A 26,988-nucleotide genomic window follows, 5' to 3' on the forward strand; every position below is an offset into this window, starting at 1 on the left:
TGGGTCTAAAGTGCATCACATAATAAAAGTATACTGCATAAAAAAACATGTACAGTTATGGTCTCTCACATGCAAGACAATGGATCATATTTTTTAGGTCTTTCCGAATGTTGTTGGGAATGTCAGTTCTCAACTAGAAATATATAACAATTTGTTTAAATAGCAAAGTAACAAACCACAGGATAAAAAAGGACAATGTGTAATCTTTTCTGGCTTTTTACATTACAGTAAATAAGGGATCAGTGCTTACTCGCATACAAAGGATCCAAGCGGAATGTCCTGCATTGTCTGCACGCCCCACCCCATGTTTTTGGTACGGTATAGCTGTAAACGAACCCTGCAAGAAAAGATAAACAAATTCATGAGAAATACTCAAGGCTCAAAGGAATTTAGTAGTGTTGTACCAATAGTGTTGCACACAAGAGGATGGAGTGCAAACAACTACACTGTAAACCGTTCAAGTGTGGTCTCATAATATGTTTTGCTGGGCGACATTTTTATTTTATAGGTACACTTGTACCTAATGAGGGAACCATTACTCATAGGTAAGAGTATTTTTAGGGTATTTTTACAGCTTTTATCGGTTTAGAACTACATGTTATCCAGTCTGCCTGAAGAATTACAATTAGTTTACTAACCTTTATATTGGGCAGCAAAAAAAAATAATCCATTATATGACCCATGTATGATGTGTTAGTAAAGAGTTCTCTTATAGACTTTCCCTCCATATTCTATGGACCCATAAACGTTTTGCTTTTGTTTTTTTAACCGGTTGTTGGGGAGAATTTACAGAAATGTGCAAATTCCTCTCTACCTTAGAGACCCCCAACCCTTTTGCTGGACTCTAGGACTTTTTAATTTTTAACCTGGAGAAAGAGACACATTTTTCCCATTCATGTATTTTTCTGTGATTTGAAGAATGTTTCTTTTGGTTTTGGAGTCTGACAAACTCCATAGGCATCATCTTTTTACATTGTGACACACAGCACCTTCAGTGCAGTGGCACAGGGAAGTCATTCATATTTCCCCAAGGTTTAAATACCTTCTCTTGGATAAACAACTGTTTCCAAGAGCAGTGAAATGAAATTGCCTTTACTTACATTTGTACCTTTCTAGACCCAGCACACACTATCTTACAATAGGGTGCTGGAGGGGTTATTTATTATCGCCTTTGTCTAGTTTCTCATGTAACATTTTTGGTTACCCTTTCTACAATGAATGGCTGGTGGCAGTGGTTTACTTTTAACTACAATTTGGGAGTCTTTACCGCAGGGTGCATTCACAGCTGCAGAAACGCACCCATGGGTGCCCATTTTGTCAAAATGGCCCGGTCTTCTTTTTTCACCATTTCTTCGTGGAAAGGTCCTTCTTGAGATTTACTCTGCGTGCCAAACTAGGTTTGGTCCCTTTGTTCGTTTTGTCTTTGGAGGGATTCACAAGTGAAGCCCGCCTCTGGCTCTAGTATGTCTGGCAGGGGGAGGACGTGAGGGAGGTGCCCGAAACTCCCTGTGCTTAATCCCCTTGGTTACAGGAATGCACCCAAGGGTAATTGGCCGGATGGCAGTCTGGCAAGAACAGCCACCCTGCTGTGTGATGGACAGCTAGGCTGGAACGAATGGGAGAAACCTGCATAAAAGGCAAGGCTTTTTGGCTTGGAAGGCAAAGTCGAACACTGGACGAAGGAATCCGAAGAAGAACTTGGAAGAGATGCCTGCTGCAACTCCTGGATCGTTGGTTTGCCCGGTGATGCACTGCTGCTGTGCTGAAGCTCCAAATTCGCCTCGACTAGAGAAGCACTGCAGGGACGACTTCTCCCCTTGAGTTGGCAGGACCAATCAACTCCAAAGTGAACTCGTTTGGACATCCTCTTTGAGCTGGGTGTACTTCCACTGCTGCTGGAACGAAAGTGCCAGGGAGAGGAACACCAAATCGAGTGCATCGCTTTTAAGTTCGGACTCGAGCCTCAGGAAGATCCTACAGACTCCCTCGAAGCAGGACTGACCAAGCCTGAACCACATTAACAGAGTGCTGGACCTCAGATGTGCGGACAGTCTAGTGTGATATCTGAGAGTCCACGGTGGTGCTATTTGCTGAGACGCGAGGAGCTGAAAGCGCAAAGTGCCGCTGAGTTGAAGTTTGTCCTTTGCTGCTGCCGACCGTCGCATTGCAGTGTAGGAGTACCCATACCCAGAAGTCCTCCCTCTTGTCCCCACTACTGAGGCCCAGGAACAACAGGATCTACAGAGCTGCACAGGAACAGAAGCCAGCTGGAACCATTTCTTCTAACCAAAGGTACTGTAAACCAAGCAGACTTACCTCTTGTTGTCTAGCCTTACTTGTTCTCAATTGAGACTTGTTTTGGTTGCTCCTGTAGAGTTGCTTGCATCTTCTACCCCTCACAAGCCTCCCAGCGTGTGGCCCTACATTAATTCTACTTTTTCTACAAAGACTTCTAAAACATTGTGCAAGACTTTTACTTACCTGCAAGAAGTGCTTCAGCTCACCTAGACATTTAACCACTTGACATTGGCTGGCCTGGGGCCCTGAATGACTTCCACCCTCTGCTTGTGTCTTACCTTCCCTCCAGGAAAGGGTTAACTTACTTTGCATTGGGGCGGGGGGGGGTTCAAAAGTACTTACCTGCTTCAGAATGTGTATATGATCTCTTGTATTATTCTAAAACCTCTTTACTGTAACACCCATCTCGGTATTGCTCTAAATGTACCAGTGATATATTAATGTCCACAGTGACCTAACTATTTAAGTCACCTGAGGGTGTAAGACGTGTGTGTGCCATCCCAAATGGGTACTTGCTGATTTAGAGAAACTAAGAGCGTGTATTTTGGAGTTTATTTCTGTGTTAACATTATATTGACCCTTCTGAAAAAGGCTTATTCAAACTGACTGTTAAATACATTAATAATTGTTTAATCAAGAAACCTTGAGTGTAAGTGTTGATTTGGATACGTGTCACTGTGAATCTCTGTGCAACTCTCCTACTGCTCACATTGACCCCTCTTGAGATAAGCCTGGCTGCTCAGCCACACTACCAACCTGTGTCATACAGACTTATACCAAAGGTTGGGTTCCTATTGCCAGGAGGTCAAGGTTGTTGTAGTGCACACAAAGAGTACTGCACCAAATCTTGACTAACACTGGTCCTGAATTCTTTACAGGTAAGTGAACTGCCCAGGCCTTTTGTTCACTTTATTACAGGGAAACCGATCAGTCCTTCAGGCTACGAGTGCTGGGAAACTATTTTTCCCTTTTGACTTTTTGGTAACTTTTTAACAGTGCACAAAGCATCTTATCATGCAGTGCATTGGGGATATGTTTGTATCACCCTAGTCTATTACACTTGACACATTTGGTAACATTTATGTGTGTCTAATGACAAGCTGCTGCCAGCAATTACATTTTTACAAATTTTGCATTCATTTTAATGTGCACATTAACGCGTACAACTACGTAACGTGGCTAGTGCCCTAAATGGCCATGGCATGAGAGTCTCGTTTGTTCTTTGGCTTTCTTCCTGCCTTCTCAGTTCAGGAAATCCCATATAAGGTCATGCACATGCCCGGGAAAGCTGCTTCTTACGCACACTTGTGGTGCGCTGCTTTCGCAGGCTTGTGGTGCCTTTGCGTGTGTGGCCCAGGAAGTAGGTAGGACGGTCTGGTCCCATTGCTCATCTGTGTAGCCAGAGAGTCTAGTTGTGGGGCAGGAGTAAAACCACATGTTTACCCTGATTGGACAACTACTGGGTGTTTGAAGGGTGCAGATTCTTACTATTAGTGGGCTTGGACTTGCTTCCAGGCTGGATTTTGGATAAGAGTAAGACTCACACCGCCTGTTAGGACAGTTTTTCTGAAGTGCTACCTATCTTCATCAAAACCATTCAACTGAGGCAGTACAAGACTCCACTCTTAGTATAAGGCTGTACCACCCGAGTACATGGTAGTGTAGACAGAGCAGCCAGGCTTATTTTAGGAGGGAGAGAGGGCTGTAGAATCAGTACAAATTAAATTCTATTCTAATACAAATGGTCCAAATAAACACTGAAACCCTTTGTATTGTAAAAATGAAGGATTTATTTAAATACAGGTCGGCCCAGATAAATCTAGGGGGTATGTAAGTACTAACACATTATATGAAATCACAATAGAAAAACACAACACTATACTTGAAGGCAAACAGACCAAAGTCTATACCTTATTTGGAAATACCTAACAGTAGTTCTAGGGAAGTCAAAACATTTTCATACACATTCAGTATAGGTCACACCTATTCTTGGGGAGTAAAAACCAATGGTTATTTTCACAATTACATTCAGTAATGCAAGGGCAGTAGACCCTACCAGTTATACACTGACTCTTAGTACAAATCACGTAATCAGTAAACTGAACAATATACCTTTTGTAAATAGTGGAACACTTATTCCAGGTGCAGTAAAAACCTTTAACTACTTTTGTGATAACACACAGTTATACTAGGTGAGTAATACCCAAGGATGGGATATACAATTACATGTGCTTTTGAGATCAGTGAACCACAGATGGAGATGAGCAGTAAGTAACTCTTGTAACTTATTTTTGGATGGCACACAGCTAACACAAGGTAAGTAAAACCTATACACTTTTTTAACCTCATGATGAACGGGAAAGTAAAACCCAATGTTACACTTTACTGAATGACTCAGTTATTCTAGGTAGGCAACAACCTAATACAGACTTATTCTGGACAGGCTAGCAGCAAGTCAGGGGAAGCAAGACCCAGTTGGGGACACTCATACAATTATCCTAGCAAGACTAATCTGGTGAAACCAACACTTTAGTTTTGGGAAGAGGCACAACCTAATCACAGGAGAGTAATATACCTTCACATCTACTTTCTAGAAGACTGGCAAAACAGTTGCTAAGGAAGAAAAGATGTTAACCTTACCTTTAAGAATAGTTCTCCACACATCCAAGGTAAATAAGAACGTTTGTAACTGTTCACTCTTGGAGTTACAGTTACCAACCAACTCATTACAAGTAACTTTTAAACACGTATTTTCTTCTCTAGGTAAAAGTCCCAATCCCTTGAAAGTCTTTCCCTTATTCTTGGTGAATGAGTGTTCTCAGTGGCAGAAGGCGGGTCACTAGGACTAGTGACCAACAGGCAGTGTCAGGCTAGGTTCTTTGGTAGAAAAAGTCAGTTCTTTAGGAAAACTGGGCAAACAGTTAAGTACTTTACTTTAGAGTTAAAGGGGGTCCGGGGGCTTCGCAGAAGACACCCTAGCAGGATTCTAGCAGTGGGACTGTGTGTACTGGATGAGAGGCTTCACAGAAAACAACCCACAGCTACAGAGAAATTACTGTAACAGGCTTACGGTAAGTACATACCAAAGCCAACACAGTACCTCAGCATTGAAGAAGATTTTGCAGCAGGAGGACTTCAGGGTCTGCAGCTAAATACCTGGTCAGTGGATTCCTTGTCGTGATGACTGAAAACAAGACGTTGGAAGGAACTTTGCAGCAAAGATCGATGAAGGAGGCTCAAGGCAAGGTTTCCCTTGTGGCTGAATGCGGTTCTGGCGCCTTTTCAAAGAGCACAGAAGAAGAGAGAAAATTGCGGTTGAATTCTCGTCGTTACAAAGGTCGAGCACTGTTGAGGGGATTTTTTGTACTCGATTCGTGTCTCTGGCGATCCACCAGGATGCCCACTAAGTGTCAGCGAGATTCGGAAGACTGTGCATGGCACAGTGGCTCGAGGTCCCAGGGTATTGAAGCAACGCGAGGTCGCAGCAATCCGTGAGATGGTTCAAAATGCAGGTCTTCCTGAGTCTAGTGGGTCTCACCAGGCTCTGGGTCGGGGTCGTTGTTTTCAGAGACGCCAGGTCAATTGGAAGGAAAGGCTACAGCAGGCTCCGGTTGCACAGTAAGCTCTCTGGTCGCTGGAAACCGTTTCAGACTATTTTCCTTCATCCTCTTCGGTTTTGGTTCCAGTGGTCAACTTTTCTTCAGCTTCCAGGTTCACAGTATTTATAAGGAACTACAGCACAACCTCGGCATTCTCTCCCCGCATTTTACAAGAAGGGGCAGTCTGGTTGTCCAATCAGGACGGCCAGCCCCCCCCCCCCCCCCCCCCCCACTGGGATTTGTCCCCATTCAACAAAGGCGCAAGGGAAAAGGGTTGGGGAGTTTGACTCCTCCCTCGCTTCCTGCCCTCACAGACAGACTGGAGCCTGGGCAGGGCGTCCAGGGGACTCCCGCCGAAGATAGAAAAATCACACAAGGGAATTTCCCACCCTGGATGTCAGAGGAAGGAACAAGAAACATCAAGAACCACTAAAATGGCGAAAAAAGACAGGGGCTATTTTGGTAAAATGAGCACCCTTACGTGTCTGTACTGCAGCTGTGAACACAGCCCGCGGTAAAGGTGCACTAAATACATGCAAGGCATCACTGCCACCAGACATTGAAGGTAAGCTTGTCCCTGTAAGAGAACTGTTACGGTTTTAATGTGAAAGGGGGTACATTGCATCTCCCCAGCACTCCACAATAGGTGGGGTGGGCTGGCTTCTCAGGATAAAAATGTAAAAGGGATCAAAAGATCCTTTCTACCCTTCGGAACTGTAGTTCTCTCAAGGTTAGCAAATGAAAGATAAAAGGGGAGCCCCCAGGAAAACCTAGCAACAGCAGGCACTTATTGCCAATAAGTTGTTATAGAAGATAACTTTAAAAAGACACTACGGAGAGTCAAAGAAATGGCACCCATAAAAAGAGTTAAAGATTATGCGAGTGTGAAAAAGGTTCCCACTCACTGAGGTATTAAGGAAAAGTATCCCACTAGTAAAGCAAAAAGTTCTGGGGTTGACCCAGGTCAGGAAGATGTACCAGTTCTGTGAAAATCTTACCTAGCAAAGCCATTTCTTCAGATCAGCATTGGAGCCAAGAATCCCTCGTACACTAACAGCATACTGAAAAGCCAAAGACGACTCCTGAAGGTGCCTGCCATCCCTTCCTGCATCTGGCCCGGTAAATCCCTATTGGACTACCTGATCTAAGACCCTGAGCAGTGCTCCTGGCCCTTGGACAAGTGGGACCAACCAGTCTCAACGCCTTCTCAAGGATCCAGTCGCCCTGAGACGTCGACAGTGTCCCTGGAACAAACAATGGACTGACGAGCTCTCTAGTGGTCTACCTCGCTCAAAGCATCCCCTGTTCCGCACTTGCTCCCAGAACCTCGGTAGCTGCCAGCTTGTGGTACAAGTCACCTTCCCTATGGATTTCAGCGTCTGCTTTTCAACTGTGACTGGAAGGATGCCTGCTGTCTGTGTTCAGTGGCCGTTGCTGGAACTCAAATTCCCCCCCTCCCCCCAGTGAAGTTTACTAAGAGGCCTGCAACAGTGAATCTTGCATTTCCCCATGGCCAGGGGTTGCATCTTGCATCTGGACCTGACCAGAAGAAACTTGCTGCCACAGCTCCTGGGCACCTCTCATCGGAACCAACAGCTGCAAATCCAACCTCCAGGGACCCCAATCATTGCTCCCCCCCCCCGGCCTCCAGAGAAAAACATTGGGAAGCCGTCCCTTTGTATGCTGATCTTTGATTCCAGTGCCTTCTTGTCATCGAACCTGGGTAGTTTTTACTGAAAGATATTAACACAATTTACCTACCTAGAAACCTTGTTGAAAAGAAATTGGAACTTCACTACAGAGACTACATTCAGGGGAGGAAAAGTGTAGCTCCTGTTACATTGGGCACAAGGCACCATTCCTTTTAGGAATTGGACAGCTGAGGTTAGGAGACTTCACGTGTGACTTTGTTCTATCTTTACTGCATTCATTTACTTACCTCATATGCTGATTAAATCATTTCGAACCTATGGTGAATGTATGGGATACATTACTCACCGTAATCTTATTTCTGATGCTTGTATCTGCTTAGATTCACATGTATTACATTTTTTTTGTTTTCAAAAACTCGAAAAGGGACGTCGACAGGGTGTGCCAGTAATACCATCCCTAGTGTGAAGTCTATTGTACCCATAGTCCTTCACGCGTCGAGGTCCCTCGGATTGTTTTCTTTCTGATATGAGGTAGCATGAAGTGTAGCGCGAGTACAGATGTGATAAAGCAGATTAAGTAGACATGCTATGCATAGATGAGCGAGCAGTGTCTGGAGAAGGTGGTGGGATGTGAGCAGGTACAGCAGCAAATAGATGTGTTAGCACTGCTTGTCCCACCTGTGAATCTGCTTTAGAATGTGTGTCAATGCAAGAGTGCTGAGTAAAGGCATGAATAGAACTCCATGTAGCTGCATTGCAAATGGCATCCAGTGGGATGTTTGCAATAAAGGCCAAGGTAGCTCCTGTACCCCTGGTAGAGTGACCTCTTGGTGTGAAAGACAGAGTTTTATTTGACAGAGTGGCAGAGCTGTATGCATTTCACTATCCATTTGGCAATGGCGTTTATTGAAACGTGATCATCTTCTCTGCCAGGCACCACGGAGACAAACAGTTAGTCTGTTTTTCTTAGCGGTCTTGTCTTGTTTGCATAGTAAAGGACCACCCTCCTTACATCTAGTGTATGGAGTTGTTTCTCAGCTGTGCTTGAAGGGCTTTGAAAGAAAGCTGATAGTTCCATGGACTGGTTGACATGGAACTTAGATATGAACTTACGTGAAAACCTAGGGTGTGTTATTAGTACCAACTTGTCTTTGTGGATAACAAAGGGTCTTGCAATGTAAGTTTGTAGTTCGCCGACTCTTCTTATGGAGTTGATAGCCACGAGAAAAGCCGTCTTATATGTAAGGTGTTTAAGGCTGGGTTTATGCATAGGCTCAAAGGGGGTACCCATTAGTTTTGCAAGTACCACATTTAGGTCCCACCCTGGAGGCAGGTTGGAAATGGGAGGGTAGAGTTTTTACTCCTTCTATGAATGCCCTAATGGATGGGACCTTGTGCCAGGGCACCTTGCTTTGAGAAGCGGTGTACGCGGATAGAGCCGCCAGGTGAACCTTGATGGAGTTAAATACTAGCCCAGAGTCTACTAAGTGGAGCATGTAGAGGAGAATTTGTGATGGAGTACATTCTATCAGGTTTATACTCTGACTGGGACCATATTAAATATTTTCAATTTGTTAAAATAACAGTGTCTGGTGTTTGGTTTGTGTGTCTCCTTGAGGATATCTATACACCTTTGAGGTAGTTTTAAAACGGCCAAATTCTATGACTTCAGGATCCAAGATCCAAGTTCATAGACTGAGGTTGTGGGGGGGGGGGGGACATTGTCCCCCCATGCTGTGTGAGCATATTGTAGGGGCAGGGGAGATTGATTGGATAACATCACCAGTTTGCACAGATGTGCAAACCAAGGTTGTCTCGCCCACATAGTAGCAACTAGGATGAGTGTCACTTGTTCCTGGTGCATTTTGTTCAGCAACCTGCTCAGGAGCAGGGTCAGGGGAAAAGTATAGGCAAATTTGCCTGACCAGTTCATCCACAGAGCGTTCCCTTTGGACCCATGTTGGGGAAACCTAGATGCAAAGTCTGGGTACTGGGTGTTTTGGCTTGTGGCGAACAAGTCTAAAGGGGGGTAACCCCATAGGGAGAAGATTTAGGATATTTTTGTCGAGTTGCCTCTCGTGCTCTTTGGGTAGAGGATCTCTGCTTAAGGAGTCTGCCAGAGAATTCAGTTCCCCTGGAACATGTTGCAATGTTAGGAACATGCCCCACTTGAGTGTCCACTTCCACATTTTTTGTGCTAGCCTGGACAGACTTGGAGAGTGTGTGCCCCCCTGCTTGTTTATGTAAAACATTGCAGTTGTGCTGTCCGTGAGGACTTGTACTGTATGACCTGACAGGTGCACTTGGAAAGCTTGCAGTGCTTGGAGCACTGCTAGAAATTCCTAAAGGTTTACGTGATTTTGGGCTGCGATCTGTGTCTAAAGGCCATGCGCTGTGTGGTGAAGGCAATGGGCTTTCCACCCGGTGAGTGATGCGTCTGTTGTGACAACTGCTTGCTCTGTAGGTTTGTGAAATGATTTACCCTTCAACAGGTTTTCCTTTGTCCGCCAGCATAGCGCTGGACCTAGGGTTAGCGAAACCGCCACTAGATCGTCCCACTGACCTCTTGCCTGAGACCACGGTTTCGCTAACCATTCTTGCATTGGACACATGCGCAGCCGTACTTGCAGAACCAGGTAAATGCATGATGCCATCATCCTGAGCAAGCGCAATGCTTTGCGTACGGTTATTTGGTGACTAGCTAGATACGGAGGTATTTACAGCAGTTTGTTTTGAACTCTTGTTTGCTGGAAAGACAAGACCCTCTTCTGTTTTCATGATGGCCCCTAAGAACCGTTTGGTATTGCGGAACAAGAATATATTTTTTTTGTTGATTGAGAATCCCAATTCGAACAGGAGTTTGACTTTCGCTGGGTGTTTTGCTTGCAAATTGGGGGGGGGGGGATTCCCATGTTATCAGCCAGTCGTCCAGATAAGGGTACACTGGGATTGATTCCCTGCGTAGATGCGCTGCCACTACAGCCAGTACCTTGGTGAATACCTTTGGAGTGGAGGCAATGCCGAAGGGTAGCACCTTGAATTAGTAGTGCTGGTTCGCTATTTTGAAACGCAAGAACCTTCTGTGGGCTGGGAATATTGAAATATGTAAGTATGCATCTTTCATATCTAAGTTTGTCATGTAGTCCCGTTCGGCAAGATAGTATGTAGTAACCCTCTGGGAGACTACACCAGCCATGTCCTCTAGGCAATAGGTATCCCAACCTTTGGTATAGGCCTGTACTACACAAGTTGGTAGAGTGACTGAGCAGCCAGACTTCTCAAGAGGGGTCATTGTGAGCTGTAGAGGTGCAACAGAAATTCACAGTGACAGGTATTCAAATAACACATATACTCAAGGTTTCTTATTAAAATAATTATGTATTCATTTAACAGTCAGTTGTAATAGAAGCCTTCTTTAGAAAGGACAACATGCAACAATAAAATACTCTTCAAAATTACACTCTCCCAGTTTCAGTTAAGTAAGTAGATCAGTGTTAGGGAGAATGCCTCAGAAATGTGTTAATTCCCTCTAACTTGGAGACCCCCCAACAACTTTGCTGGATTTTGAGGACTTGATTTTTTTAACCTGGAGAAAACGAGACCCTTTTTCCCACTCTCATATGTGTTTTAATGTGATTTTGTACACGGTTTCATTTGGTTGTGGAGTCTGACAAACTCCATAGGCATCATCTTTTACATAGTGTCACACAGCATCCTTCAGTGCAGTGACACATGGAAGTCTTTCAGATTTCCCAAAGGTTTAAATACCTTCTCTGGAATAAACTGCTTCCCAGAGCAGTAAAGTGAAATTGACTTTACTTACATTTGTAACTTTCTAGACCCAGCACACACTATCCTTACAATAGGGTGCTGCAGGGGTTACTTAGTATCCCTTTTGTCTAGCTTCTCATGTAACATTGTTATGTTACCCTTTCCTCACTGAATGGCTGGTGGCAGTGGTTTACTTTTTACTACCATTAAAGGATTTTACTGTGGGCTGCGTTCGCAGCCACGGTAAAGCACCCATGGGTGGCATTTCTGTCAAAATGGCCCTGGTTGTCTTTTTTCACCATTTCTATGTGGAAAGGTCGTTCTTGACATTTACTCTGCGCGCCAAACCAGGTTTGGACCCTTAGTTAATTTTGCCTTTGGCGGAATTCACGAGTGAAGCCTGCCTGTGGCTCCAGGGTGTCTGGCGGAGGCAGGAAGCAAGGGAGGTGCCCGAAACTTCCTGTGCTTACATTCCTAGGAGACAGGAATGCACTGCTGGGTGACTGACAGCTAGACTGGAATGAATGGGAGAAACCTGCATAAAAGGCAAGGCTTTTTGGCTTGGAAGGCAGAGTCGAACACTGGATGAAGGAATCTGAAGAAGCACGCCTGCTGCAACTCCTGGACCGTTGGTTTGCCCGGTGAAGCCCTGCTGCTGTGCTGAAACTCCAAATTCTTATCGGCAGAGAAGCCCCTGCAAGGACGACTTCTCCCTTTGAGTTGGTGGGACCAATTAACTCCAAAGTAAGCCACCTAGACATCCTCTCGAAGCTGGTTCAGTATCCACTGCAGTCGCTGCTTTTAAGCTGGCCAAGAGCTCTAGGAAGATCCTCCAGACTCCCAAGAAGCAGGACTGACCAAGCCTGAGCCCCCTCAACAAAGTGCGGGACCCCAGGTGCAAGGAAAGCCCATGTCGACAGCCAGGAACCGCTGTGCTGCTATTTGTGGTAGACGCAAAGAGCTGAAACACCAAAGTGCCACTTGTTTGAAGACTGCCGGTTGCAAGCGGTGACCATCCCATTGCAGTGCAGGAGTAGCAAGTTGTCCTCCCTCTTGTCCCCACGGCGGAGGCCCATGAACAGTGAGATCTGCACAGGAACAGAAGTCCTCTGATGCACTTTTTCTTCAACCTAGAGGTACTGTAAAGTCTAAGAGAACTTACCTCTTGCTGTGTAGCCACTTGTCCTCATTGGAGACTTGCTTGATTGCATCTGTAGAGTTGCCATCAGCTTCTTTTCTTCACAAGCCTAATCAACTTCCCTACTTTGATTTCTTCTATTCTACCAAGACTGTTAAAACATTGTGAAAGACTTTCTACTTACCTGCAAGAAGTGCTTCAGTTCACCATGACTTTTGCCAACTTAAACATTGGCCTGGCTCCCTGAATGACTTCTCCGTTTAGTGTTTTTGCCTTCCTCAAACTAAAGGGTTAACTGACTTTGCATTCGGGGGTTATTGAAAGTACTTACCAGCTTGAGAATCTTTGTGTGAATACTTGTTTTTTTCGGATCCCTCTTTTCTTTGACACTCTCCTAAGAGAGTCTGAATGCAAACAGTGATATATTAATATCCACAGCACCCTAGCAATTGATCTCAACTGAGGGTGTAGGTAGTGTCTGTGAGCCATCCCAAATGGGTATCTGCTGATTCAGAAAACTAGGAGTTTATTATTTTTGAAGTGTATTTGTGTGTTGAATAACATTGCTACCTTCTGAAGAAGGCTTACTATAACTGACTGGTAAATAAATTAATAATTGTTTACTCAAGAAACCTTGCAAGAGTTTATTTGAATACTTGTCACTGTGAATCTCTGTAACTCCCCTACAGCTCACATTGACCCCTCTTGAGATAAGACTGGCTACTCTACCACACCACCAACCTGTGTAGTACAGACTTATACCAAAGGTTGGGTTCCTATTGCCAGGAGGTCAGGGTTGTTGTAGTGCACCCAAAGGGTACTGCATACAATCTTGCCTAACAATCACACTTTGACACTTAATGCAATGCTGGAGTTATAGTAAAAAGGGAAAGGTTAGGGAAAGAAACAAAGGTTAACAAGTTAATCTCAACAAGTAAGCACTTTACAATCCCCCAATGAAATATACGCTAACGCTTTGCCAGCTATACAAGTAACTTATGTATTTTTGAGGGACAGATAAACACAAAGTCAGAGGGTAAGAAGAGTCTTCAGGGAGCCAGGACAGCCAATGTCAATTGATCAAATTCTAGGGAAGCTGAGGCACTTCTTGAAGTTAGCACAAAAGTTGTGCACAATGTTAAAGAGAGGTTTGTTGTAAAAAGAATCACTGTTGGGCCACAAGCTGGGAGGCTTGTGAAAAGCAAAGCTGCATGCAACTCTGCAAAGGCAGCAAATACAAGTCTCCCGTGAGAGCAAACAAGCCACACACAACAAGTAGCAAGTACCCTAAGTTACACAGTACCTTGAGTCTGAAGAAAAAGGTCCAGCTGGTTTCTGTTCCTGTTGTAGTCCTGCAGATCCTGCTGTTCCTGGGCCTCTGGGGATTCCTGCAATACGGTTTGAAGGCAGCCATGGGCACACTCCAGATCAGCGGCACTTCGCGGTTACAGCTACTCGCTACCTGCAAATAGCACCACCGCGGTTCTTGGACACCTTATGGGCTCCCCTTGCTTCTGGGGTCCAGCACTCTGTTGAGGTGGCTGAGGCTTGGGTCGTCCTGCTTTGAGGGAGTCCTTGGTATCTTCCTGGAGCTTAAAAACGATGCACTTGTTTCTGGTGTTCTGTCCCCTGGCACTCGGTTCCAGTAGAATCAAAGAGGTACAGCCAGCAGGGAGAGGGGTTCCAGTCAAGTTCGTCTTGGAGTTGATGGGTCCCAACCAACCCAAGGGGAGAAGTCATCCTTTCCGGGCTTCTCTAGCCAATTAGACATTTGGAGCTTCAGCACTGCAGCAGGGTTTCACCAGGCAAACCAACGGTCTAGGAGGGTGCAGCAAGCTTCTCTTGCAGTTTCTTTTTCGGTTCCTTCGTCCAGTGGTCGACTCTGCCTTCCTTGCAAAAGACCTCGCCTTTTATGCAGGTTTTTCCCATTCAGTCGCAGCCTATCTATCACTCACACAGCAGGGTGGCTGTCCTCCAAGGACAGCAAGACGGCCAATCACCTTTGAGTGCATTATTGTAACCAAGGAGACTAAGCACAGGGAGTTTCCGGAACCTCCCTCGCTTTCTGCCCTGCCAGACACGCTGGAGCCAGAGGCGGGCTTCAGCAGTGAACCCTGCCAAAGACAACAAAGGGACCAAACCTCAAGAAGGACCTTACAAACAAGAAATAGCGAAAAAAGAAGACAGGGCCATTTTGACAAAATGGGCACCCATGGGTGCAATACTGCAGCAGAGGATTCAGCCTGCTGTAAAAACGCACAATGGTAGGAAAAATAAACCACTGCCATCAGCCATTAATTGTAGTAAGGGGAACATAAAAATGTTACATGAGAAAGTAGACAAAAGGGGATACTAAGTATCCCCCCACCACTCCACATAAGATGGTGTGCGCCGAGTCTACAAAGAGAAAAAGGGAGGTAAAGTCAATTTCACTTTACTACTCTTGGAAACAGTAGTTTATCCAAGAGAAGGTATTTAAACCTTAAGAGAAATCCAAAGGACTTCGCTGCGACACTGCACTGAGGGTGCTGTACGTCACAATACAAAAAGGTGATGCGTATGGAGTTTGTCAGACTTCACAACCAAAAGAAAACACAGAGTCCAAATCAGAGAAAAATACAGGAGGTTGAGAAAAAGGTCTCTCACTCCAGGATCGAAAAAAATCAAAAGTCCCAAAGTCCAACTAAAGAGCTGGGGGTCTCTAAGGTAGAAGGGAATTAGCAAAGAATTGAGAATTCTCCCTAACACTCGCCCCCACCCCCCATACTAAGGGACAGGAGGATTTAATCCACTCCTGGATGAATCTCCTAATCCAGTCAGTCATACTTTATGGCGAGACCATCAGTATTTTAGTGATTACACCCTGACCTGTGTTCTATGGTGAAATCAAACCCCTGGAAGCTGATTGACCACCTTAATAATTTAGGATTCTTATCCTTCATCTGCATTAACCATCTCAAGGGTTGGTGGTCTGTTTGAATTACAAAAGTAGATCCATACAAGTATGGACTAAACTTCTTAAAAGATCACACAATGGCAAAAGATTCACATTCAATTGTTTCCCACCTTGTCTCACGGTCCTTCAGTTTCCTACTGATTAAGCAGAGGGTGTTCCCTGCCTTTCTCATCCAGCTGATTCAGAACTGCACCTATCCCTGTATCTGAAGCATCAGTTTGAACAATAAAGGATTGGTTGTCATCAGGAGCTCTCAAGACTGGAGCTTGACAAAGGGCTTTCTTAAGTCCTTAAAAGGCCTGAGTACACTCCTCATTCCACCTGACCTTCTTGAGGAATTTGGGTGAGATCACCACATTCAAGGGAGAAGCTATGGTCCCCATCGTTCTCAATTAAGTACCTGTAGTACCCAGTGAGACCTAGAAAGGCTCTCGCTTGGGTTTGAGTAGAATGGCCTAGTCTTGCACAGCTTGTACTTTTCTAGGCAATGGCCTTATTTCACCTCCTCCTACCTCATTTCTAAGGTAGACCACTTTACTCTGACCAAGTTGACATTTACTAGCTTTTATGGTCAGACGGGCCTGTTCAAGAGCCTGCAAAACATAGCCAAGGTGGTCAAGATGTTCTTCCCAAGTGGGGCTGAACACTGCAATGTCATCCAAGTATGCCACACAGAAGTCCTCCATCCCATTCAGAACTTAATTCACCAACCTCTGGAATGTAGAAGGTGCATTTTTGAGTACAAAACGCATAACCTTAACTGGTAGAGGCCTCCTGGTGTAGGACATGCAGTTTTCTCCTTGGCATGGTCTATCAGAGCTATTTGCCAATAGCCTGATGTTAGGTCAAATGTACTAAGGAACTTGGCTGAACCAAGTCTGGCAACCAGCTCATCTGTCCTAGGTAAAGGATGGACATTAGTCGTGGTGACTGCATTAAGAGCTCTGTAATCCAGACAGAATCGCACTCTTTGGATCCTGCCTTTGGTACTAGTACAACTGGACTAGCCCATGGACTTGTAGATGGCTCGATTACCCCAAGATCAAGCATCTTCTTGACCTCTTCCTTTATGTTTGTTCTTACATGGTGTGACATTCTGTAACCCCCTGCTTTTGACAGGGAGACCGTTACCAGTGCGAATATCATGCTGGCCCCAAGGGGTTAAGCCTGGTGTCAGTGAAAACAGGGAGGCAAACTAATTCAACAGAGTTTTGCACTCCTCCTGTTGATGCAGAGTCAGATCTGAAGAGAGGTTCACTCCTTCAATGTTTCCATTTAAAGGTTGCTCCCTGAAGAGATCAGGTAGAGGTTCACTGTCCTCCTCATGATCAAATGCTAAAAGCATAGCTCCTAGTTCTGGTCTGATAACCGGCCTTTAGTCGGTTAATGTGATAGACTCTAGGGGCCTCCTTGGGGTTGCCCCAAGTCTCTAAATAATGGACCCCTCCAAGTTTGCCTACAACCTTGAAGGGTCTAATCCATTTGTTCTGTAAGGCCCTCTGCGTTGTAGGTACCATAACTAGAACAAGCTGGTCTGGAGTAAACTCCACCATGTTGGTCTTCTGGTCATGCCAATACTTGACCAGAGCCTGACCTGCTATCAAGCACGGAGACCTAGCACATAGTGACTCCCACTGGCTTGAGGGAAGGATCACTCTTCAACCCTTCTTTGATTAGGGCGAAAGGACCTCTAACCAGATGACCATAGAGAAGCTCAAAGGGGCTGAAACCAACCCCTTCTTGAGTAACTTCTCTATAAGCAAAGAGAAGGCATGGCAGTAGAAGGTCCAACTTTCTTCTAAGGGGTTCCTCTAAAGCACCCATCATGCTCTCCATAATTCTGTTAAACCTCTCCACCAACCCATTGGTTTGGGGATGATAGGCTGTTGAGAACTTGTAGGTAACTCCACAGTTTTTCCACATGGTTTGCATGTAGTGGGACATAGAATTTGACCCCATGTCAGAAATGACCTTCTTAGGAAAACCAACCCTGGTAAAGATAAAAAGGAGGGCCTTAACCACTGCCTGAGCAGTAACCGTCCTCATAGGTATGGCTTCAGGATACCTGGTAGCATGGTCTACCACAACCAATATAAATAGGTTGTCAGAAGAAGTGGGAATGTGTAGGGGACCGACAATGTCAATCCCCCACCCTCTCAAAAGGAACTCCCACCACTGGGAGGGCAATGAAAGGTGCCACATTCTTGGCTCCACTCTGGCCAGACGTCTGACAAGCATGACAGCTCCTACAGATCTACATCAGACCCCATCCTGGGCCAGTAGAAATACAGAGATATCCTCTATTTGGTCTTCTTGAAGCTCAAGTGACCAGCCAGAGGGGATCTCATGGGCTAACTGTAGAAACTGGGGTTCCACCACCTGGGGCACTACAAGTCTTCTATAGTCTCCTGGGGTAGACTCAATAGGTTCACTGTAGAGGAGGCCACCCTCCCAGTCGAGTCTATGCTTCCCTGGCTCTTGCCCTTCCAGCTGGGAAGCTGCCTGTTGGCGAAGACCTTCAAGAGCAGGACACTCCCTTCGACCTCTGCTAAAGTCTGCCCTAGAGGGTGCACCTTCTGCAGCTCAGGATGGTCTTTAAGATCTAGATCTCCAACATATGGAAGGGCTTCTTCCAGCTTTGGTTCACCAGTAGCTGTTTCATCATTTTCTGGTTGGTCCTCCCACTCAAGCCTCAGCTGGTGGAGGGGTCACTGGGGTGATCTTGGACTGTCCTCTCAGGGATGTCCTTGCCCTTTGAATAGGTGTGATACCTTTCTTCTTCCTGAGACCTTGGGTTTCCCCTTTGTCTCTTTCTTTGGCCTGGAATCAGAAGGGTGTCCTTTTTGTGGACTAGGAATTATAGGTACTTCTATAACCTCCCACAGAGTCATCTAAAGTTGCCTCTCCGGCTAATCTTGTTAGCTCCTGCTTCCTTTTACTGGGAGGCCTGAGGGTGCTTCATACAACTCCAAGAGTCTTTAAGTCGATCCCCAACAGGCACCTCATTTTGTACACTGACCGGTATTCTTATAGTCATATGGTTGCACTGGATGAGAGCTGGTAGTCTTGGAACCATTTGGATTGGGCCTCCTGCAAGTTTAGTGGGACTGTTGGGTGCCTTAGCAACATCCTCAGGTTTCAAAAAGCGTTACTCTACCACTGTAATGCTTGCCCCAGTGTGTCTAATGGCAGGAGTCTCCTGACCATTCACAAGTACACGGTTCTTGTAATATTCTTTTGTGTTATCTGGAATGGAGTTGTACACACATCTACATTCTGCTGTTCCCACAGACCCAGGGACAGTAAAGAAACACTGGCTGAGACTCCAATGGGGTCTTCAGCCAATAGTTGAAAGATACCACTTGCCATTTGAACTTCTCCATCAGGGATGAAGGTGAAGGAGGCAGTGTGACCCCTGAAGGTTTACCCTTACACATCTGGGATCCCCTTTCACATGGCCAGTTGAACCACATGCATAACATTTACCAAATGTTCTTTGGAATGGGGACTTATGCTGCCCTCCCTCTGGTTTGGCACCAGAGGTTTCACTAGGCTCACTTGGTATCCCATGGGACCTACTGTTCTTATGTTTGTGGCCCTCTTTTGGATGGTTGGAATTAGAAAGTTCTTTTCTCTCTTTCTTGTGCTGCTTCCCCCTCATTCTTTTTGGGAGTGGCACCAGAATCATTGTGAGCGGCCCTGTTGGCAACCCACAAGTCAGCAGCCTGGGCCAAATTCTTGGGATCAATCTCATTTGAATCAGCCAAGTGCTGTATCAGCTCAGGAGAGCAGGCATCAAAAATAGATTCCAATAAAAACAGATTTCACATCCCTTCAAAGGAGTTCACTTTGTAACCCTTAACCCAACCATCAGAGTTTTTCAAACATTCACACACCCAAGTAGCCCAAGGGGTACCGTCAATCTTTTTGAGGGTCCTAAACCCCTTGAGGTACTAGGAAGGAGTCATCCCAAATTTGGCTATTAAGGCCAGCTTTACATTTTCATACTCCTGTCTTTCAAGCTCAATCAATTCCCTTGTTTATTTTTCCATTTATATAGCGCACCTAACTCACAGGTATCTGGGCGCATGCATGAAGGTTTACATTACAATTACATATTTTTATTTATTTATTTTATTGTGTTCTACAGTACCACGGTACTTTTAACACATATACAAAATACACAATCCAACGTACATATATCCAACATTTATAAAATTACTGCAGCTTTCCTTAAAAATTCTAAAACATGTATGGTCAAGCTTAATTCATTACAGTTCAATAACCTCCTCCATAATTCATTCTCGGAGGAGAAAACCAAGCCTGCTGAAAAACAAGACCGCAAATCAACCAGCTTAGGGCAAGTCACACACAAGTGCTTTAACGTCTCAATATTTTTGTTACAATGCCGACATAATCTCTGTTCTTGTGGAATTTCCACACGGCGGCCCAATACTTCTTTTGTTTGTAACAAATTCAACCTAAGTCTTAGCACTTGTGTCCTAAAGGATCTCGACGGATGTTTTTCAAGGTAAGATGCTGGAGTATTAAAACTTTTACATGACCAGAGAAAGTGATCCCCAAAACATTTATACTCCATTATATCGGTTCTCAAGTTAGACCATACATATCTACACCATCTTAACTTGGCAACCTTCGGTGTCAGCTTCAATTCCTCCTTTGGAATATTTGCCTGTTGAAGCATCAGTTGACAGTTCAAAACCCAGTCCCCAAGAACCCTACAGCCACCCTGAACTCTTACCAGGTTTAACTGTTCATATATTGACGCCCCTGGTGGGTTCAGTATTTTTACCAACAACTGAAGCTTACCCCAATCCACCATAGTCTTTATAGGTAACAGACCTAATTCAAACAAGATCCCTGCTAAAGGAACTGACTGCGGGAGTTGAAGCAGGCCTTTCCATAATGCCCCCTCTAATTGTGACCAGTTAATCAGCTGACTCCGAGTTTGGGCCCCATAAATTAGTTTTGGGATTAATTGTTGTTTGTATAACTTTAGGACTGGTAAGAGAGTATCTACCGAATTTTCCATCGAGGAGTTGTACACTTGCCCCTGCAAATTTTACCCTTGAGTCTTCCTGTAATTCAGGACCTGAGAGCTTGTCATAAATTACCAGCCCTAAGTACACAAATGTATTTACAACTTCTAGCTTACCATTTTTCAAATACCAGGGCATTATTTTACAACTTTTCCTACCCCCCTTGAACACCAGAACCTTTGATTTTGCAGTGTTTAATGTTAAGTCTAGTTTCTCCAGAAACCCCTCCACAGCTACTAATGCTCTTTGGAGCCCAATAGCTGTAAGATCACATATAACAATGTCATCTGCATAAAGCAAGTATTGGACAACCATAGCACCCAATCTTGGAGGGAAAGCTTTTACAGATTCCATACAACCTCCTATTCCCAGTAAATACAGGCAAAAGAGAAAGGGTGCCAAGACACACCCCTGTCTTAAGCCCCTATTTGTCTGTATCCAGGGGGAATAATTCCCCAATTCATCCAACCTTACTCTAATCCTTGTATTTGTATGGAGAGCCACCAAAATACTCAACAGAGCTGCCGGACACCCCCATCATATAGTTTTTTCCACAAAAGAGCCCTATTAACCATGTCAAATGCTTTACTGATATCTAAAAAAGCGAAAAATACTGGCCGTGCTTGAACCTTTGCTTGGTGTGCTAATAAATCCAACACCATACAATTAGTAGATGTATTCAGCCCTTGCCGAAAACCTGACTGAAAAACATCTAGGGAATCAGATTCCACCGCCCATTTTTGCAAAGCTTTCAGCAGCATTTTCGCGAATATTTTATTAGAAGCATCCAACAAGGATATAGGTCTATAATAAATTGGAGAAGACCTATCCCCACCTTTAAAGATCAGGATTAAGGTTGCTGCTGACCAGGTAGAGGGAAACGAATTGTTAGCCAGAATATCCGAAAATAAGGCAGACAGTACCTGTGACCATACTACTAAATTACCTTTATAGGTCAGATTAGAAAGACCGTCTGGGCCCGGTGCGTTCGAAGACTTGCTTTTCTTTATCAAGTTCTTTATATCCTCCAAGTCCCATTCTAAGGCACCCTTCCAATCCGCCTCTACCCAGGTGACTGATTGGTCCAAACCTTCCACCCTATACAAATATCAGTGAAATGTTTCACCCAACCAATGTCACTGACCGCATGTGCCTGAAGATAATCTTGTGTACCTTTTGGTTTAATTAGGTCCCAAAATATTCCAGGCCTGTTCCCTGACATACAAGCCAACATTCTCTCAGCATCCTTAATGTATAGCAAAAACTTTCTACCTTTTACCCAGTTCCTATGTGTTTGTTTTAGATTCCGCACCTTTTCCATGTAACCTGGAGGTACAGATTTCTTGAGATGCCTCACCTCTCGGTGTAGTTCCTTTTTATGTGCCTGAACTTCTACATCAAATAAGTGGGAATCCTTCCTCCTTGCCACTATCTGGGTTAAGCCTCTATTTGTTATTAACCTACCTAACAACTCCCTCACAGTCGTAGGGAATCCCTCTGCTGTACATAGACGGGCCATCTTATTTACTGGTAAGTTTACAATTCCAGACAAGAATGCCGATGCAATCCTAGGAACCCACTTGACCTCGTTCTTTCCTGAATTTATTTCCACTACCACAATGTCAGTTTCAACATGTTTTGTCGGACTGAGCAATTTAAATTCCAAAAGGGAATGATCACTCCATATCAGAGATTTTACTTCCAGGGATACTCCTCTTATGGCTAGATCATGAGAAGTGAAAATATAGTCTATTGTTGATTTCCACAACCCATTCTGCCATGTAAAAGCTGGCGGAATATCCATCTGTATATTACCATTAATAATACTTAAGTTCCATACCTCAAATTCCTGGATAATCCTCTTTCCTCTCTCCCGGGATTCCTTACAGACAAACTTTCTATTATTCTCTAAATACCATTTCTCTTCTAAGCATTCTGCATTGAAGTCTCCAACAATTATCACTGAAGCCCCATCATCCGGGAATTCGCCCAATAGTGTGAAAGAAATTGCTGTCAAGGCTTCTTCCAGTTTGTCTTTTAGGGGACTAAAATAAACATTTACCAAAAAACATTTGCTTACAAGACTCTCACCATCTTCCTGCCACTCTAAGAGTACAACCAGGATATCCGACCTGTCTACATCAATTACCTGCATGGAGAGTCCCAAAGAACGTTTAACTGCTGTTAATAATCCACCAAATGGCCTACCCTTAACTCCCCGTCGGGCCTTAACGTAGACTGTATTAAATCCATCTATCATAGGTGTATCTAGCAAAAAAGTTACCTGCAAACAAATTATATCAAAATTTGAGAAAGGTTCGTGATTATTCATGATGTTCTTAAACCCTCTCGAATTCTGACCAATTAGACCATCATGTATATTGGAATCGCTTTTCCTCCCTTTCTTGATTTACCCCTCTACCAATAGGAACTTGTATATACCCTCTGGAACTGTAGATCTCCTTGTTGTATGGAACAAGTTACTTACCTGTAACTGTTGTTCTCCAGCATGGGTCTGGCATGGATTCACATGCTCATGAATATTCCCCGTCGTCAGGCTGGGAATCCTCGGTAAAGAAAAAACCAGTATCAGTTTCGTTTCTGATCTGTCTCTCGTAGTAATAACCAATCACTGGTCTCTGCGTCATACTGACCACAGCCAATGACTGCCCTCTACCCAAGCACCGCCTCTGGCAGCCATCTTCAGATTTGGAAGCACGTGAAGTGGCAGTATGACCAAGTGAAGAGCCGCAGAGGGGTAGGCGGGAGGGTTCACATGTGAATCCATGCCAGACCCATGCTGGAGAACAACAGTTACAGGTAAGTAACTTGTTCCTTCTCCAGCATGGGGTCTGGCATGGATTCACATGCTCATGAATAAAGAATACATAGCAGTACACACATGCACAACCACGGGAGGTGGCAAAGGCTCAACATTAAGCATTACATCAAACTCAACATTAAGCATCTTACCTCCTCACCAGGCTCACCTCAGGCGAACAGGTTGCGCAGCACTGCTTGGCCGACCCTGGACTCCTCCCTGGAATCCCGATCGACGCAGTAGAATTTCGTGAAGGTGTGCGTCGACCTCCACGTAGCAGCCCTGCATATGTCCAGCAGGGGCACACCAGAAAGGAACGCCGTGGTAGCTGCGATCGCTCTGGTGGAATGGGCTCTCGGACGGCCAGGCAGCGGTCGGTTTGCCAACCGATGACAGTACATGATACAGCCGGAGAGCCATCTGGAAATGGAAGCCTTCGAGAGAGCCTTCCCCTGATTGACAGGTCCAAAGTTCACAAAGAGTTGTGACGTCTTCCGAAAACACTTCGTGCGGTCCACGTAGAACTTCAGCGCTCTAGCCACATCCAGCGAGTGCAAAGTCCTCTCAGCCGGCGACGAAGGCGACGGGAAGAACACAGGCAACACCAAGGGTTCGTTGAGATGGAAGTCCGACGGTACCTTGGGCATGAAGGAGGGGTGCGTCCTGAGCACTACCCTCGTGTCGTGAAAAGTCAAGTACGGGGCCTTGCAGGAAAGGGCCTGGATCTCTCCCACCCGTCGTGCGGAGGTGATGGCCACAAGAAACGCTGTTTTCCACGACAGAAACTTCAACGGGGACAAGTGCAGAGGCTCGAACGGAGGTCCCATGAGCTTGGTCAGCACCACGTTGAGCTCCCACGCCGGGGCCGGAGCCTTCACCGGCGGGAACGATCTGAACAGTCCCTTCATGAACTCTTTCACCAGACGATGAGCCCACAAGGACGTCCGGCCCGTGGTTCTGGTGTATCGGGAGATCGCAGCAAGATGAATCTTGATGGACGCGTGTGCCAGTCCAGCTTTGGCCAGCGTCAGCAGGTACGGCAGTACCTGGGGAGCCGTAATCCGTAGAGGGTTAATCTTCTGTGCGTGGCACCAGACAGAGAACCTCTTCCATTTGTGTCCGTAGCATTTAAGAGTCGAGGACGCCCTGGCCTTTGCAAGAACCTCTCTGCAGTCGGCCGGTATGTCGTATTCTCCAAACTCTAGCGCTGCAGGAGCCAGGCCTGCAAGTTCAGCGATTTCGGGTCGTGGTGGAGGATGGCGCCTCCTTCCCTGGAGAGTAGATCTGCGTCCACCGGCAGCTTGATTGGCGGGGACGCTGACAAGTCCAGAAGGTCCGGGAACCATATCTGCCTCGGCCACGCAGGTGCGACGAGGATCATCCTGCACCGTGACCTCTTGAGCTGGTTGACGAGCCGGATTAGCAGTGGCAAAGGAGGGAACGCGTAGAGGAACAGGCCCTCCCAGGGGAACGAGAAAGCATCGCCCATGCTCCTCGCCTGGGGAAACCTGCTGGCGAACCTCCGGCACTTGGAGTTCGTCGCCGTCGCGAACAGGTCGATCTGGGGTGTGCCCCACCGTCGGAAGAGGCGATCCACTAGATCCTGCCGTAGTTCCCACTCGTGGCACGAGCGCAGCTCCCTGCTGAGTGAGTCGGCGATGGTGTTTTTTATCCCTGCCAGATGAAACGGCACCAGAAACATCCTTTGGGCGACGGCCCAATGCCACAGGTCCTGCGCCTCCTTGGACAGTGCTGGGGACCTGGTTCCGCCTTGTTTCCTGATGTAAAACATGGAGGTGGTGTTGTCGGTGAAGATCCTCACCACCTTGCCCTTGAGGGACGGAAGGAAGGACCTGAGGGCCCAGAACACTGCACGGAGCTCCAGGACGTTGATATGGAGGGACTTCTCCGTCGGGAGCCAAAGGCCTCTTGCGTGCAGATTTTCGGTGTGCGCTCCCCACCCTTCCAGGGAGGCATCCGTGGTCACTGTCTCCTGGTGGTCTGGGGTCTGGAAGTCCATGCCCGCTGTCAGATGCGCGCGGGTGCCCCACCACCGGACCGCTCGGCGGAAACTCTCGTCGAGTGTGATCCTCTCCTCGAAGCCGCCCGTCGTTTGGATCCAGCGCGCGTCCAGGAACTCCTGCAACGGGCGCATCCGGAGCCTGCACATGGGAATGAGGTAGATGCAAGAAGACATCATTCCGAGGAGGGACTTGATGGACCTCACCTTGGCCGCGTCGGAAACCAACATCCGCTGTACCTTGCCCAGGATGGACCTGGTCCTTTCCTCCGACGGGGAGGCCAGAAGGGACACTGTGTCGAGCTTCGCTCCCAGAAACAGTGCGTTTTGCGCGGGTACCAGGTGGGACTTGGCGTAGTTCACGGAGAATCCCAGGTCCGTGAGAAGTGGGACGGTCCTTGACGTGTGCTCCACGGCGAGCTCCCTCGTCTTGGCTCGGATGAGCCAGTCGTCCAGGTAGGGGTAGACGTGGATCCCCTCGCGGCGCAGCTGCGCCGCCACCGGTGCAAGGCACTTGGTGAATACCCTGGGTGCCGACCGTAGTCCGAAGGGGAGGGCTTTGAACTGGTAGTGACGCCCTTGGACCACAAACCTGAGGAATTTTCGGTGCCCCTTTAGGATGGGAATATGGAAGTAGGCATCCTCCAAATCCAACGACGACAGGAAGTCTCCTTCCTCCAGCTGACCCAGGACGTGCTGGAGGGTGACCATCCGGAACTTCTGCGCCTTGATGAACTTGTTCAGACGTCGCAGGTCTAGGATGGGGCGCCATCCTCCCGTCTTCTTCTTCACGAGGAAGTATCTCGAGTAAACTCCGGAGCCCCGAAGCCTCTTTGGGACGAGTTCGATGGCGCCCTTCCTGAGCATCGCCTTCACCTCCAGGAGAAGCTGAGGGATGTGAAGCTCTTTCCTGGCCACGGGGGGGACGCGCGGGCACCTTCTTTGAAACTCGAGCGCGTGGCCCCGGGCTAAGGCGTCCAGCACCCAACGGTCGGTGGAGATGGACTCCCACACGCTGACGAAGCTCGCCAGCCGGCCTCCCACCGGGGTGCTTCGGTGGGGGCCCGACCCCGCGGCCGGTTCAATCCTGTTTCGACGAGGCTTTGCCGCCTTGACCTCCTTGGCGACGACGGCGGGGTCCGCCAGACTTGCCTCGTCCTCTGTAGGCCTCCTGAGACGACGAGCGGGCCGCTGGACGGTACGTGGAGAAACCGCCGCCGGAACCTTTGGAGGCGCCCTTGCCTCCGCTGCTCCGAAAGGGCGTCCGTCGTTGCTGCAGAACCCCAAGGGCCCGGGCCGTCTCAGTGTCCGCTTTAATGGCCTGAAGGGAATCGTCCACTGTTTTCCCAAACAGGTTGTTCCCATCGAACGGCATGTCCAGGACTCTGGTCTGTACGTCTTGACGGAAGTCCGTAGCCTTGAGCCATCCACGCCGCCTAAGGCACACGCCGTTGCCCAACTGGCGAAACCCAGTGTCTGCGATGTCCGTCGCAATAGTGATGGCGTGGTCCGACGCCACCTCACCTTCCTGTAGGATCTCCAGGGCATCCGCCCTCTTGTCGTCCGGTAGGAAGTCCAGCAGGGGAGCCAGTTTGTACCATAGCTCCCTGTCGTAGCGGGCCACGATAGCCAAGGCGTTGGCCGATTTAATCGTCGTCGCTGCAGACGAGATG

The 26,988-nt window shown here is 46.7% G+C and overlaps 1 protein-coding gene across 14 annotated transcripts in view; it reads right to left on the reverse strand.

Moving 5' to 3' along the window:
• The window catches only part of EHMT1 (euchromatic histone lysine methyltransferase 1), a 2,375,011-nt gene that overhangs the window by 89,771 nt on the left and 2,258,252 nt on the right, over positions 1 to 26,988 (reverse strand). For all 14 annotated transcript variants that reach the window (XM_069609714.1, XM_069609713.1, XM_069609712.1 and 11 more), the window contains one exon: positions 251 to 337. In XM_069609714.1, the coding sequence (XP_069465815.1) occupies positions 251 to 337 (87 nt within the window). The remainder of the gene's footprint in view (positions 1 to 250; positions 338 to 26,988) is intronic.

Source organism: Ambystoma mexicanum, chromosome 8 (genome assembly GCF_040938575.1).
Source record: "Ambystoma mexicanum isolate Mex_15411 chromosome 8, UKY_AmexF1_1, whole genome shotgun sequence".
NCBI lineage: Eukaryota > Metazoa > Chordata > Amphibia > Caudata > Ambystomatidae > Ambystoma > Ambystoma mexicanum.